This window comes from Cyanistes caeruleus, chromosome 6, assembly GCF_971803275.1.
Source record: "Cyanistes caeruleus chromosome 6, bCyaCae1.hap1.1, whole genome shotgun sequence".
NCBI classification, from domain to species: domain Eukaryota; kingdom Metazoa; phylum Chordata; class Aves; order Passeriformes; family Paridae; genus Cyanistes; species Cyanistes caeruleus.
In genome coordinates this window covers 28,221,052-28,235,646 of record NC_141706.1, presented here as the reverse complement: position 1 = coordinate 28,235,646, position 14,595 = coordinate 28,221,052, and the positions used below count along the sequence as shown (strand labels likewise).

At 39.4% G+C, this 14,595-nt stretch overlaps 1 protein-coding gene across 19 annotated transcripts in view; it reads right to left on the bottom strand.

The window, feature by feature from the left end:
- EXT2 (exostosin glycosyltransferase 2) overlaps nt 1-14,595 on the bottom strand; it is a 76,241-nt gene that overhangs the window by 58,489 nt on the left and 3,157 nt on the right. For 8 of the 19 annotated variants that reach the window (XM_086892258.1, XM_086892259.1, XM_086892249.1 and 5 more), the window contains 7 exons: nt 14,538-14,593; nt 13,441-13,581; nt 12,806-13,365; nt 12,516-12,605; nt 7,764-7,880; nt 4,167-4,362; nt 713-852 (listed from right to left, as the gene is read on the bottom strand). In XM_086892258.1, the coding sequence (XP_086748384.1) occupies nt 713-852; nt 4,167-4,362; nt 7,764-7,880; nt 12,516-12,605; nt 12,806-13,341 (1,079 nt within the window). In that variant the 5' untranslated portion in view covers nt 13,342-13,365; nt 13,441-13,581; nt 14,538-14,593. Of the gene's footprint in view, nt 1-712; nt 853-4,166; nt 4,363-7,763; nt 7,881-12,515; nt 12,606-12,805; nt 13,366-13,440; nt 13,707-14,537; nt 14,594-14,595 lie in introns of all 19 variants that reach the window. The other 11 variants (XM_086892261.1, XM_086892262.1, XM_086892252.1 and 8 more) reach the window with 3 other exon arrangements.

The window sequence follows — 14,595 nt, the reverse complement described above, 5'->3', positions numbered from 1 at the left end:
TAAGCAAAAAGAAGCAGTTTTCTTTCAGTGTAACAAAATGCTCCATAGCAGTTCCTTCCCAACAACAGCCAGTCTGCCCACAGATAATGCCAGCAAAGTCTGTAGACTAATCTGCCCAGACAATCAAATAACTATGGAAGGGACAAAGATCCAGAAATCCTGAATTCTCATCTCTGGATTGCCACTGACTTGCTGTCAGCAGGGATTTTTGGAGTAACCAAACAGTAATAGCATATACAGTATATAATTTTTGTACATATTATCCCTATCCCAAGAACATGTAACTGGGCATAATGCTTGGTCACAAAGCAATGATACCTTTCCATCTCAGATAAACTTGAGAATCATGGTGCAATACAGAGAATTAGCCTTTCTGTGATGCAGGATTTAGTATGTATTTTCCTTAAAAGAGCCTGAATGGAGACCAGTCCTTATTGAATCCAAGCACAAGATTATACAGCAAATCTGTTTTCGAAGAAAAAATGACTGGCTGCGGGAAAATCAAATGTTCTGTCATATCAGTCTCATTTATTTTCCTCTTCTATTTTTGATACATAATAGATCAAGGGCAATGACAGTGGGCATCTTACTCTGTATTTAATTTCCTGTAACCCCCAGAACACTCAACTTATCCCACAGATTTGATTCAAATCACCAAAGGCAATGAAGTATCTCAGGCAGTGGTTTGATGTACAACGGTGAGGGTACAGACCTCTTCCAGTCCAGAACCTCAGAGAAAGGTAAAATGTAGGAGTCAGCAATGATGACTGGGACACAGCCTGCTTGAAGAACATCACTTAGCACAGCCTGTCCCAGGCGGGCTCCACGAAGAACAATACAGAACGTAGACTCCTGCCAACAAATGGTATCCAACACACAGATGAGGAAAAAATAAAAGGAAATGTTATATTTGCACTGTGTATATGTATATATGCATTATATTTTACTTCCCTTCATAAAAAAAAAAAAAAGTCAAAAGGAAAACCAATTTGCTCTGTGTAACCAATACATTCTGAATTATTAGATAATTCAAAACCATTTTACAACTTTATCTTCCAGAGGCTAGGAAAAATATCGTAAGTGAAGGAATGAGAAATGGGCTGGTGGGAAAATTCTGTGCCTTATTTTAATTGCCCAGCTTTAGAACTCAGTTGAAGAAACTCAAGGAGAAAAATAAGTTTAAAACATTTCAAAAGTTTGGCACAAGATGAGCAACAATTAAGATAAACTTATTTGAGTATAAACTGTATGAAGCCAACTTAATTTTCTTCTGTTATAAAGCAGTTCAGCTCTGTGGATAGCAGGGAAGTAACAGATTTAGTATCTCAAGTAATTTGACATGTTTGGCAGCATTTTCACAGGCAAATTAAGAAATCAGGGGCTAGATTAAGCCCTCATAGGCTTTACAGTTAGATAAATTACAATTACAGAGCTGCAAGTATAAAGCAATTAGCAGCAGCTCGCAAGTAAAACAATATTGGACCAAGCAATCTTTCCTAAGTGCAACAGCATTCAACACGTCCCTTAGTTAACTGAGCAGCAGAATTAAGACTATATTTATTATGGTCTGACAATACCTATGATTTTGTAGGATTAGCAGGTATAATGGACACCAGGATTAGACTTTTACATTATACACCTAAATCAACTAAGAAATACTGATACATATTGAATCCAACACTTAGAGAAAAACAGCAAACCGCACAAATATAAAGCATGAAATAATTGGCTAACATTTGCACTTTGCAAAAGAGGACATTTCCTAAAAAAGAACACGAAAAGGAAGGGTATTCATGTTACAGCAATGTTGTAGTGTTGAAAAAATAAACCACCCACAGGTACTATTACAGTCCAAAAAGATATACAATGTAAGAAATCTGAAGGATTCACTTACTCTTCACAGTAACAAAAGACTCAGAACGGGGTTCAGGCTTCGGCAATGCACTTCCAGTGGTAAGTAAAGGATGATTACTTACCTTGAAAGTATAATCTACAAGGAAGGATTGACTGTATCAATGCTACTTATTCTGAAGGAATGAGAGTAGGAGGAAGGGAGCTTCAAAGAGAAAAGAAATTGTCGCAAAAAAGAGTATAATCCATTTACTCACGTCCACAACTCACAATAAAAAATGCCATGAGTTTAACCTGCAGCAGAGAAGGCTTCTTGACTATGTTGCACTCACACTGTATTTGGGGGGTTTAGTTCTCACTGCCACTGAGCAATCTTGCTACAGATTACAGATCACAAAATAAATGCTAGCAGAGTTCAGCTACACAACAGTGAAAAATCCCAAGTCAGTATTATCCCTAAGTTTAAGAAAGAAAAATTATAAAGTTGATACAGGGGTTCCCACAGATAAGAAAACATTTTTCCAGCTTGTGTTCCATGGCCTGAAGAAAAGGAGCCAGAAGGCTCAGCAGGGCAGCAAAACATCAAGACTGAACTAGGAAATACAAGGGGTTTTGCTGGCTCTTCACTTGTTTCCTGATGCAATCACAAGACCTGTGTTCATACCCATACAGTACTAAAAGCCTTGAAAACCTCCTCCAAAACTGCAAACAGGAAGCATTAACAACCCAGAAGTCCAAGAGTCTGTCTAGTAGGACATCTGTAAAGGCAGTGTTGGAAAGGATGAACTGTGATCCAAGTTCCCCTTCCCCCACTCTTAGACAGGAAGAGAAGGAAAAGATGGGTGTGGGGAATGGAAGGAGCTGAGAGAATGAACATACATTTTAACCATTGACTCACTAGATCACACAGCAGCAGGTGGAAGAGACTAGGAAGGTCTGGGAGAGACAAGAAAGAAAAAAAAAGCCCAGATGTGGACACACATGCTCATCTGCCTAGATAACCATTTTTCCTGTCTAGACAAAGGTTACTATAAATACATCTCCTCACATCACCACTGTTATCAGCCAGACATTCCAAAGGGAAATGCAGGGGAAAGTATTTTAACAATCTCGGCATGTGCCAGCTCTCTTCTGAGTTATAAAATCATATATAGTAAAATATAGATATAGATTCCCTAACTGGCTATCCTTTAGCAATTCGGTCTGTATTTAAAGAAATAAAGCAAACAAGTTTTCTTTTTTAATCAAAGTTTAGGACTCATGGTGACCCTTTCCTCCCTCTCCTCCTCCTCCACATGGAATTTTAAACATATTTCCTACAAAACATAACAGAAGGGGTGGAAACTTTGCCTTTCCTCAGCACGTTTGTTATTTTGCCATCATTTGCTGAAGTTCAAAGACAGATTATATACTGGTGGCCACAGACAGAGCACAGTGGCCTATGGAATAACTCACTTCACCACACTGCATGCCAAAGCACCTCTGTTAGTGAATTGCCAAGAGACACAGGGGTCTGAGAACACTATCTAGTTTTATCTTCACTGACATCAAAAGGCCTCTGGAAGTTGGGCCAAGGCCATGAAACACATTTCACCTACATGTTTTCATAGCTGCATGCTGACAAGCCTTCTAGCTCAGTCTGTCATCTACACAGATAGTTTTGTACAATTTAACTACTAAGCTGCATACAAAAAATGTAATCTAACTCTCCTTAAATGCAACACTTCTTTTGTGCCCCAAATATAAGAGCATAAGCTCCTTAAGTTCATTTTAATCTTCTATCCAATTGACAAAGCTATCTTCAGTTCCAAGCTTCATCTAGCAAGGCCTGGACTGCCATATCTGAGAAATCAATTTCAAATTCATGCCTGCTGAAAGCCCTTTTGCCAGCTATATTGGAAGGTGTAGATTCCAACCTTCCTTTCCAGTTTAGAACTGAGCAACTTTATCTGCCTCCAAAAGTTTTTCCTCCCTTTCCTCCATTTTAGCATCCCACTGCTGCTGAATTTGGCAGTATCTCTGTGCAATTCTTTTACAGTTTACATGACACTGTCTTGTGTTACTAAGCCACCATGACCAGTCTTATATAATCATAGTCTGCATATAAGTTTGAGTACATAGTTTTTGGGCCTCTCGAAATAAGGATAAACTTAGGATATAATACTCAAGCTAACATAACAAATTGTGCAGTTTTGAAACATATCCAGCATATTAATTAAATAAAAGGAAGTACCCAACCACGGCCAAACAGGAACAGAATCAGAGCTACGACAGACACTGCTGGGAATAGAAGCCTGCAGGAGAGACAGTCTTACCTGAAGCACCTGAGGATAATCAAAGACTTGATTCTTGTAGCAGCGTTTACGAACAGCAGGGACCCCATCTGACAGGTTTGTACATTTGTCCAGGATCAGCACTGATTCCCCATTCTCAGCCTGAAGAGCTTCCAGCTCCAAGCGGTACTCCGGGTGCAGAGCCATTTGAGATGACAGAATGAAATACCTGCGAGGACTGAAAAAACACAGCCAGGTTACCTGACAGCACTGCAAGTTTACTTCCAAGATGCTCAAAACCACGTTTCCTTCCATTCTGGAAAAGCAGAGCAAGAATAACTAAACATGGACATGCTGCCAAGATCATATTTTCAGACAAGGCTGGAAAGGGTAATGATGAAATATAATTAAGTCTGGGATAGTAAGTGGCTCAACATTATTTACAATTCTGAATAAATCTGTACTTGGTAAGAGTTCTTATTACATTAGAATAGGCACTTGCATTATAACTGCTATTATAAACTTGAATAAACATTATTTAGCTGCATTTTAAATCAGCCTGCTACTGATGCCAGGATTGTTTGTACTTTTGTTTAGTGTTTGTGTACTAACACAAAGTAGATAGGACTCCAAGTGCTTCTGGTTTCTCCTGTGATATATGTTCTCATGAATTTTAATTGAAAAAAAGACACTGAACTGACAACTCAGTATGTACTATTTAGCCTTATTTAGTTTTGATATGGTGACAGCAGCAATAGAACAAGCTCATCTTTTTTAAATGTGATTCAGTTCTGTCCCTTGGGGCAACATAGAAGCAAGATTTCCAAGGAAAAGTTGAAGGTCCATATGGTGTATGTTATCCCATACACTCTCAACTTCTACCACGTTCCAAAACCATGAATATTTAAAATGTGCTGAACGTTTTAAGTACTGAAGTGTTTAAAAACACTAACACTGGAGGTAAACCACACAGGAATGCAAGCTCAAATTAAGTGCTTGCCGCTTAAAAAAGTTATACTAATACTGGAAAATTGCATGTCATATAACTGTTATCTACTTGGGTTTCCTTTTAATACAGATCAGCCAAAGTCAGACTGCTCCACCACTCCCCAGTGAAAGGAACACACATAGTGAGTGAGTGCCCTCATGCTGCCAAAAGAACACAGGAAGCACGAGGCCTGTACTTAGGATTCCAGTTCTACTCCATGTGATGGTATCTTTAATTTACAGCTCTGAAAACACACAAACATGCACACTTTATAAAGTCAGACCTCTCCTGCTGCTCTTCTCACCTCTTCTACTCATTTTCATGCTGGTCACTTTAGTTGCTCCAATTAACAGATGCATACTCTTTTTTTTTTAACATTCTTTCTCGCAAGTCCCCAGCTGCTACCAACTTGCTACCGGCAGAAGTGGATTTTACGCAATTCAATTAAAAAGGCAAGTAAATCAAGCTCCCTCAGTTCAGCTCTGTAAGAGCTGTACTGTAACTGTAAATAATGATACAGATGAGTGATAATAAATGTATATAACCAGCTAAAAAAAAAAAAAAAGTAGGTTTGTTTGCATATATGTTTAAAACCAAGTTTTGCCTTTAAATTGTCATCACTCTATGACACTCAAAATCCAGCTGATTAAACATTGCTACAAAAGAAAGTACACGCCATCTCCCAAGAAATAACACACTCATATAGTGTGATGAAAAAGTTTATCCCAAGCCAGCCTGGATTCTGAGCAGTGTGTCCTCATCCTACCCCTCCTGCACAAAGCAGTCGAGACTGGGTACCCGTCTCACTAGTAACGCTGACTGGCCACTGGATGGCACTCCGGACACCAAGCTGCCCAGCACAATTTAAACAAAAAAAAAAGCTGTTTCAAGAAACAAAATCCCCAATACCTTAACTGAACACGAGAGCTGTTTCTCTTATCCGACCCAAAATCAGACACAGAGTTTAACTGACTACATGGACATGAACAGTATGACTGCCTCAGTGTTTACATGCTGCAGCCTACCATCACATTCATGCTCTCCAGACAGAAACACAAAGCATGCTTTCACTCTGTTTCAGAATGTAGTAACACTTGAGACCTACAAACAATCAGTTGGGATGCAACCAGATGCCACTCGCTGGCCTGGTCCAGGGGCATCACAACCAGGGACATAAAGGGTGTGAGCAAAGTAAACCAGTGCTGCACAAGTTTGTCCTAATTGACTGCATTATCATACTTGGAACAGCCAAGAGCAACACCAAGAGCACTGCCCTTACCAGCAAAGAAATTGAATCCAAACACCAATAACTTTTGTGTCCAACAGAGACTGCACCATTTCAGTTTTCTATTTTGAAAATTCATATTCTCTACAGAACACTCTAAGAAGAAAAGAACCTAAAGCTTCTACATTTGTAAATTTGATCTTCACAATAAGCAGACAGATCATTGATCCCCATTGCCTCTGTCTGCCCATCTTTTAAACCATAACAGAGGTAAGACCTTGTTACAGTGAAACTTTTTCAGCTGTGTAATTAGAAGATTTATGAAATATAAAAAGAACAGCCTTCCATAACCACTTAAAACATGTCTTCCAGACTTCTACCACCTCTTGTTCTGAAGACATTAACGGATTAGAGAAGACACCATTGCCAGGGTAGTTAATTTCAATGGCTAATTACATGAACTGAGAAAACCAGTGCTTTATTTCCCAGCTGTCTTGTTTCAACTGTAAGGCTCAAGGAAGGGAGGGTTGTGTTGTTTGTGTTTGTGTCTTAATCTTATTATTTTTAAATACTTACTTTTTTACTTACTTAATTACGTTTAAAAAAGAAACAAATAAAAACTAAGCTCTGGATGTATGTATTCTCATAACCACACAAAGAAGTTTTTATCCTTCTTTTTCATGAGCTTAATGATAGGTCAGGTGCAAATAGTGGGTATTAGATCAGGCTGGCCACCTGTCACAGTGGGGCTCCTCAGGACTCTAGCTTAGGCCCTGAGCTCTTCCACATCTTCATAAACAACTTGGACACAGGACTGGAAGGGATATTAAGTAAGTTTGCCAACAACAAAAAGCTGGGGGGAGCTGTTGGCTCCCTTGAAGGCAGAGAAGCTCTGCAGAGAGATCTCGACAAATCAAAGGACTGGGCAATCACTAACATTATGAAGTTTAACAGAGACAAGTCCCAGGTTGTAGCTGGGACAGGGCAAACCTGGATGTATGGGAAGACTGGGAAACAAGGGGCTGGAGAGCAGCCCTGTGGAAAGAGACCTGGGGGTCCTGGTCGATGGCAAGCTGAATATGAGTCAGCAGTGCTTCGGCAGCCAGGAGGGCAAACTGTGTCCTGAGGTGCATCAGGCAGCTGGTCAAAGGAGGTGATTGTCCCACTCTGAGTCCTCTGCACCAGTCTGGAGTTTTGGGCACCACAATAAAAGAAAAGTATAAAGGTATTAGAGGGAGCAGTTAGCAATTGAACCAAGACCACTAGCACTGGAACCATCAGCATTGAAAGCATCATCTATTTTAATAACAAGAGCTATTAATGCCCAAGCTCACTATAAAGTTAGTAGTTATATTTATATTTCCTAATCTTCAGTACAAAATAGGAAATTGAATATACTTTTCCCAATTCATGTGAATTACTTTACCCTGGTCCTCTTTCTGGTAGATCTACTTCTCCTGACAATGGGCTGTAAACAGGAATGCTGACATCGTAGCCTTGCCGGTAAGTCCAAGTGGAAAAACCTCCACCAGCCAACAGAGCTCTGGAAAATATAAGAAAGTAAGTTTAAACTGAGAATGTGCAACACTCAAACTCCAGCAAGTCACTGCTTGTCATTACCAGAACAAGAACACTCTGAGAGGTAAGCTTTTCCCTCAGCATTTGTCAGTGGCATGTTTTCATGCTGGTTTTAGGTTGACTTTAGTTTTTGTGATCTTGGTTTACTGCTAAATTGGATCTAGTCATCAACAGAGTGCTTACAATTGTGCATCATCACTGAGGAATGCGCTGTTTTTTGCATTAGTATAGGGAAATCTAATATATTGCTGTCATTTATGTCAATTATGTCATTGCTCATCAGAGCTATTTGCAAGCTTACGTATTCTAAGACAATCTTAATCTGAAGAAGTACATTCTGAATTATTTATACTAGTTAAGATAGTCCTTGATGCTTGTACTAAAATTGGGTATAGCACAGCTTTCAAACTGTTCAAGACAAGCTATATTTCAGATACAAATCACAGTCCAGTAACAGTATTTTAGCATCTTACAGTAACTTTGGACTCCTTGGGATGGAAAATAAAGTGAAGTTTTTGCAACTATATTTTCAAAGTTATCATGACAGTGAAATTTATTTCATCTTTATATTACACAAAAATTCTATAAACAGAAAACATGAGAACAAGAAATCTCTATGTCATGACATTAAGTTCCAACAGTAGAGGTTGCTTGGGATGCTATATGCTAGAGAGCATGGGAATAATCAAGGACTCATAAATGAAATCTTCCAACAGGATGACTTGCATTGTGCCTTCTCCTAGATGGGACAACCTTTTGCCACACAGAAGTGCTTTAAGAAACAGAAAAGAATAATGTTTCTGTTACTATTTTATGTCCGATGAGCAGGTGGCAACAGGAACACACCATCCTAGTTCCAAAAGAAGCTCAGACTCAGCTTCTTTTGTGAGACTCGTCAGAAAGCTGATTAAACTTTCAGTCACTCAACAGGAGGGTGTGCTGAACTTCTAGTTACTTCTGGGATACTGGTTCTGCTTAAGGTACCATATTTCTCAATTCCAGTTTGTCTCTTTCTCTGCGGGAAGGATCAGGACACAAATCCATTACTAGACAAGGCACTAAAGAAACGATCTTGAGGAGCTGTACCCATTGTTGCAGCTGTTTACAGTGGAAAGCCTTACTGTCACAGCTCAGATCAGAGCAGGCACAAGTCTCGTCAGTAGACAGAACACACACAGGAACAAAAAGTCAACATGAGACTGGAAGAGGCACCAACAATCCATTAGCTAATATTCTTGTTTTCAGATATCACTGAATGAAATCCTTGGTAATTTCCACAAATGTTAGACAATAGATTATCATTACACTGAATTATCACCCAAGATTTTTCCCATCAGAACAAGACACTCTGGATGAACACCAGTATGCTGTGCCTGTTCTAATCCCCATCATATGTCCCACAGGATGCTTCACTTCATGCTCTGACTTGCAGCACAATTGTTCAGTGTTCAAACACCATGATCACACTTTGCCATATATGTGTCTCTTCATTCAGAACAAAAACCATGATAGCAAAATCAACTTGAGAACCAGATAATAAACTAAGTACATGCTGAGTTTAGAATTTATGTTCCACATAATTTCTAATTCCTTTCCAATGTCCCCCATCCCCCTGCTTTTGGTGACATGGACAATACTGCTGTGACTAGGTCTCACCGTCGAAGCTGCATGTTCTATGTCTTATCTATATTAATTCAGTTACAAGAAGAGAGAAAAAAAATTGGCTTGGGTGTTACTGCTCTTGCACTTTGTATCTCCCTTCTCTCTTTTTACACCCCTCCCAAACTGGGAAACCAGAACCAGATTGTTTTAATAGGATCCAGTGAAAACACGACAGCACCTCATCAGCCTTGAGAAAGCAGGTGTGTGTCATGCAGACTTTTACCTAAACAAACCCACAGGGAACCAACACCAGTTAAGTAACTCCACTTGGATTTTCATTGTACAGTGCATTAAGAGAGCAGGAATATTAACTCCTAAGGTACTCAAGACAAATAATCTTTAAATTGGGCTGATCAGCAAGGAATCCTGTCCCTGAGCAACTTTTCACCACTTTTCAAATATTGATCCTTCTTTCTCTCCATGAAGTGCTCCAGCTGGCCTGTACTCTAAATGTTTCTATCCAACTGCCATCTGCAGCAGCTTTCTGCCAAACTTCACAAGTCACTGAACCCAATTCACAGACTGAAACAGAAATAAATAAAAAGTATCTTAGTTCATAAATTCAATTCTACAGCGCCAGAATAGCTTTGCAAAAGAAATCCTTTCAGCCTCTTCATTGTACCAAATCCAACAGCACTAATTAACAGATAATATACAGCTTATCTTTCAAGTTTTATGTCAGGAGATTGCATATGTTATGGCAGCTAATACTAGCAACATAACCTTCATGCCCACAAGGCAAACTTTGACCTTTGAAATTATGGAATAAAGCACTTTTACACTTTCTTTGGAAACTGGATTTAAAGATTTAATAAACAAACAACCCCTTAGTGAAATACCTTAGCCAAGAACTTTTTGAGATGTAAAATTATTATATAACTGAACTCCCCCCTGTGTATAAGGTCTTACTTTATCTGGATCAATATTCTGCAGCAAATTAATAGAACAAAAGTCTGTTAAACCTCATGATCCACTACAGTTCAACTGTGTATGATCTCTCAGACATGTTGGCTGTAGAAGGCAGGCCACACTCCCTGTGCAAACTTCACAAATATTACAAATATTATTACATTTGTGAAATACCAATGATCCTCAAGCTCCCACAAATGCAGTCCTTTTGGAGTTATCATGGTACAGTTCAGACAAGTCATTCAAAACCAACTGAACTCTGACAGCATGCCTTTATTTTGGCCAGCAGCTTCTCACTCATGATGCCACAAACAACTGTCTTTCACATTTGGTTAACTACCCATTCCTAACACCTTTAGACATTCTCAAATTAAGAAAACACTCTCATGTCACTTGCTTCATTAGACATGAACTAAGAACTCCAAGGGTCTCCAAAATCATACTGAAAGCCTCTCCAGGACTAGGTCCACACTCCCAGCTTCTTTCACAAGCCCCTTGTCTTCACACCTGTGACCTGTAGAATAGGTTCTGTACATCAAACAGTCAAACTGTTGACTGCCTACAAAAAGGAATTTCCACTTTTTTTCCATCCCAAGCACTGTTATTGTCTCTCTTACGTATTACACCTGGTGATCATACAGCTGTGGACTAAGTCAGATTGGCAAGCTACAACAGCTGAATGCCAAGACTTCAGCTTTTTGCTTAAATTATTCAGTTTTCCAAGTTAGCATGACAAATACTTAGGAGAAACACCTACAAAAATAATAGGTGTCCTGCCTGCTAAGCCAAGGCACGCAAGGCCAAATGTAAATGGAGATTTAAGATTTAAAGGTAAAAATGAAAAGTTCTGCAGCATATCTACTACATTAATAAAGTGAATAAATTCACTTTGTGGTAGACTCATGAATCCATAAACATGTAGTCCATTCCACTGTCAAATGAAAATTCTCCTTAAGTATAAATCTAATACAACAAATGCAAGTATTTACTAACAGATCAACAGACTTGCTTATGAGACTGATGCTTGACCGCCCTCTCCAGGCTAACCCACACATACAACATGCTTCATATAGAGAAGGGAAAAAACTAAAGCCCTGCTTCACAGTAATGTAATTACAATGAGCAAATTTGCTCTTTAAACATGTGCATAAAAAAAAAAATCTGCTCTGGTACTGGAAGGTGTTTAAATTGTCTTTGATGCAAAGAAATCAAGACACACTTCATAGACAATCATTTTAGCAAAGATCTCAATCTCAGGCAAGATTTTATTAACATTTGGCAGAAGAAAGTTAACTTTGACCTTCAAGAAAAGCACTGGTTACAATGGACCTAGTTCAGCAGAACTAAGCACATTCAGACTCGCCTAGTAGAAACACCTTCAGTAACAGTATCACCTTCCTCTTAGCCCCATTTTTTTTTTGCCTTACCACCTCCTTTCCTCTTCCAAAACCATCCTGCAAGTAAAAACTGAGCTCAGAATGTATGTCTTTTAATTCCTGGCAAACAATTTTAAAGCACACTTGCCAAAGAATTACTAAGAGCATTTGTCCAATCACTAATATAGTCTAATTGTTAAGATAACAAAACTATTGAAATTCAGCATAGTTTTGTCAAGCAGAGCAGCTGCTTTAAAATGCCCTTGAAGCACCTCACTTCTATTAGAAAGCTGCTGCTTTCTAATCATCTTTAAATTTCCAATTTGCATCAAATGGAACATTCTGTAAAGCATTCATAATCAGTTACACACCAGATCAAGTGTTCAACCTTACAGCAAGTCCAAGAGTTAAAAGCAAACTGTCAGCCACACATGCTTTACAAAATTTAGGATGGGGCTAAACTATCAGACTTCAAAAGTAAACACCTCTTCTATACAAGGCTTTACTTTCCTTTTTTGAGAAGCAAGCTAGTCATAGTCTAGTTTTGTAAAGGTTAAGAAGCACATCCTTAGCTGTCAATAGCCCTCCTGAACTTGTTGCTTCTGCAGTGGCATTTAAACCCAGACCGGTGCATCACGCAGCACAACACATACCTATCCCTAGGAACATCTAGGGCAGTGTTATAATCTGGTGGCCCTCCAGGCAGCATATTGAAGAGCAAATGATTTGTGCCTCGATCCCACCTACAGCAAAAGAAGAAACAAACTGCAATTAGAAAGGTATTCTCTGCATATAGACAAGTTCTGTCAAAGAACTAATGCTAAATGCAAATGCAAAAAGGCTAATGCTGGCATTAACTCACTGCATTTTCCCCTCCTGCATTAGCCTTACTTTTTTTCACTTTGTGTTCTTTCTGCTCACACACTGAAGTTTCAGCACATACCTGGATAACTGTGCCAAGGCCTGAGCAGTCTCTTTGATACGGAGGGCGTTCTGATTGAGGACATCTATGGATGGCACAAAAAGGCAAGCGCGATTGACATCGTCAGTGTAGAATTCACTGTCAGAGATGGCCGTCAGCAGCTCATTGTATTCCCTGGAAATGGTGTTGCTCACCAACGTCCCGTATTCATCCACATACTTCTTCAGTGAATAGATGTACACTTTGATTTTGTTCTTGGGATTGAAGCCACATCTATAGACATCGAAGCAGGTGTGCATCCTGCAGCTGAGGTCTCCCCGCTCAGGAATGGCGCTATCAGCAGGAAGCTTGACCACAGGCACATCATGGATGCTGCGTTTTTCAACGGTCCAGTCGCTGGATGATTCAATGGAGTGAGGCCAGAACTGGAACATTCCTGTCGCAATTAGGCCAAGCAGAACTATGGAAAAGAGAGTGATGTAATAGATGCGATGCTTGGTTTTCATCCTCGGGATGAGGGCTGGACCCCGGGTGTTATATTTGGCCGAGGCACACATAATGGAATCGATTATCTCTTGTCACTGCAAAATAGAGAGAGAGGCTTTAGGATGAACTCTAGAAGAGATACATAGTTATCACAATGCAGAGAAACATACATTCCTTTTCAGGGCGGGGTCTTGGCCTCAGCAGATTGTAGTAGGTTTTCTTCAGATGCTCACGAGTCCCACCGGAAGGCAGGATGCCAACCGGGACTGCCTCTTGGCAAGCACCAACCGGGGCGGATCTGCTGTGCCCGGCTGTAAGGAAGTTACGTGGGCCAATTAACAACCACAAGCCAGAAAAAGACACAGCTTGGGCAGAGAGAGGGAGAGGAAATCTCAGACACTGCAGAAGTGGTGATGCCTCTTCGGTCCCAGTGCACCTGCAGCAAAGTGTATTCAGAGGGAATGCTAATGAAAATGGTTATCTACAGGAGAAGAGAATCCACCTGGATACCTGCACAGGGCTTATAACAGGGCATCACCCAAAATTTAGGACCATGATAGTGTTTCCTAGGTAAAGGGCCTTCTAAACTGAATTTCATAGGAGCCCCACCATACCTGGTTAGAATGATGGTAAACTACTTCTGGCAAGAAAAAGGAATTAATTTGTCATTTTTGTCAATGTGCTTCATTGGGCATAAAAATGTTCTATGTGCTGCCATTGCAGCCACATTGAGAAAAGTATTTAAATAGTTAACTATAGCCTGAACTACAGTTGAAATTAAAAACTAACATAATATAAAGTATCACAAACTACAGTCAGCTTTGATATTTTTACAATCTCCTACACACAGAACTGTGGTTCCTGCAGAAGACAATTTACATTAACTACAGACTGAAAAATCAGCAAGCAACAACTTGCTTAGGTTCTCAGCTATAACTGTCATAATAAATAAATTCAACCTGAACTCTCCATAATGAGAGCTTTTTAAGTGTAGTAAGCATGTTTTCCAGAAAAAGAATGTGAACAGTATATTATGTGTTTTTCTTTTGGACAAATCGGATGTTTTCTTGCTTTGTGACCTAGAAAGTCTCACATGTCAACTGTCCAAGTAGAGAGCAAATATGAATAAAAGAAGTATCAGTGAACGAAAGAAGCATTAATTTCATTATTATTCAAATGGTGTAACAAATTGAATTACATTTATTTTGTGTTCTTAACAAAAGACTGTTAGGATGGGGTGGCTAATGTATGACTTGACTGTACTTACACACTGTAGGGCTAAAATAATCTCAGATGCTAATTAACATTCCACTTTCAACGGCTCT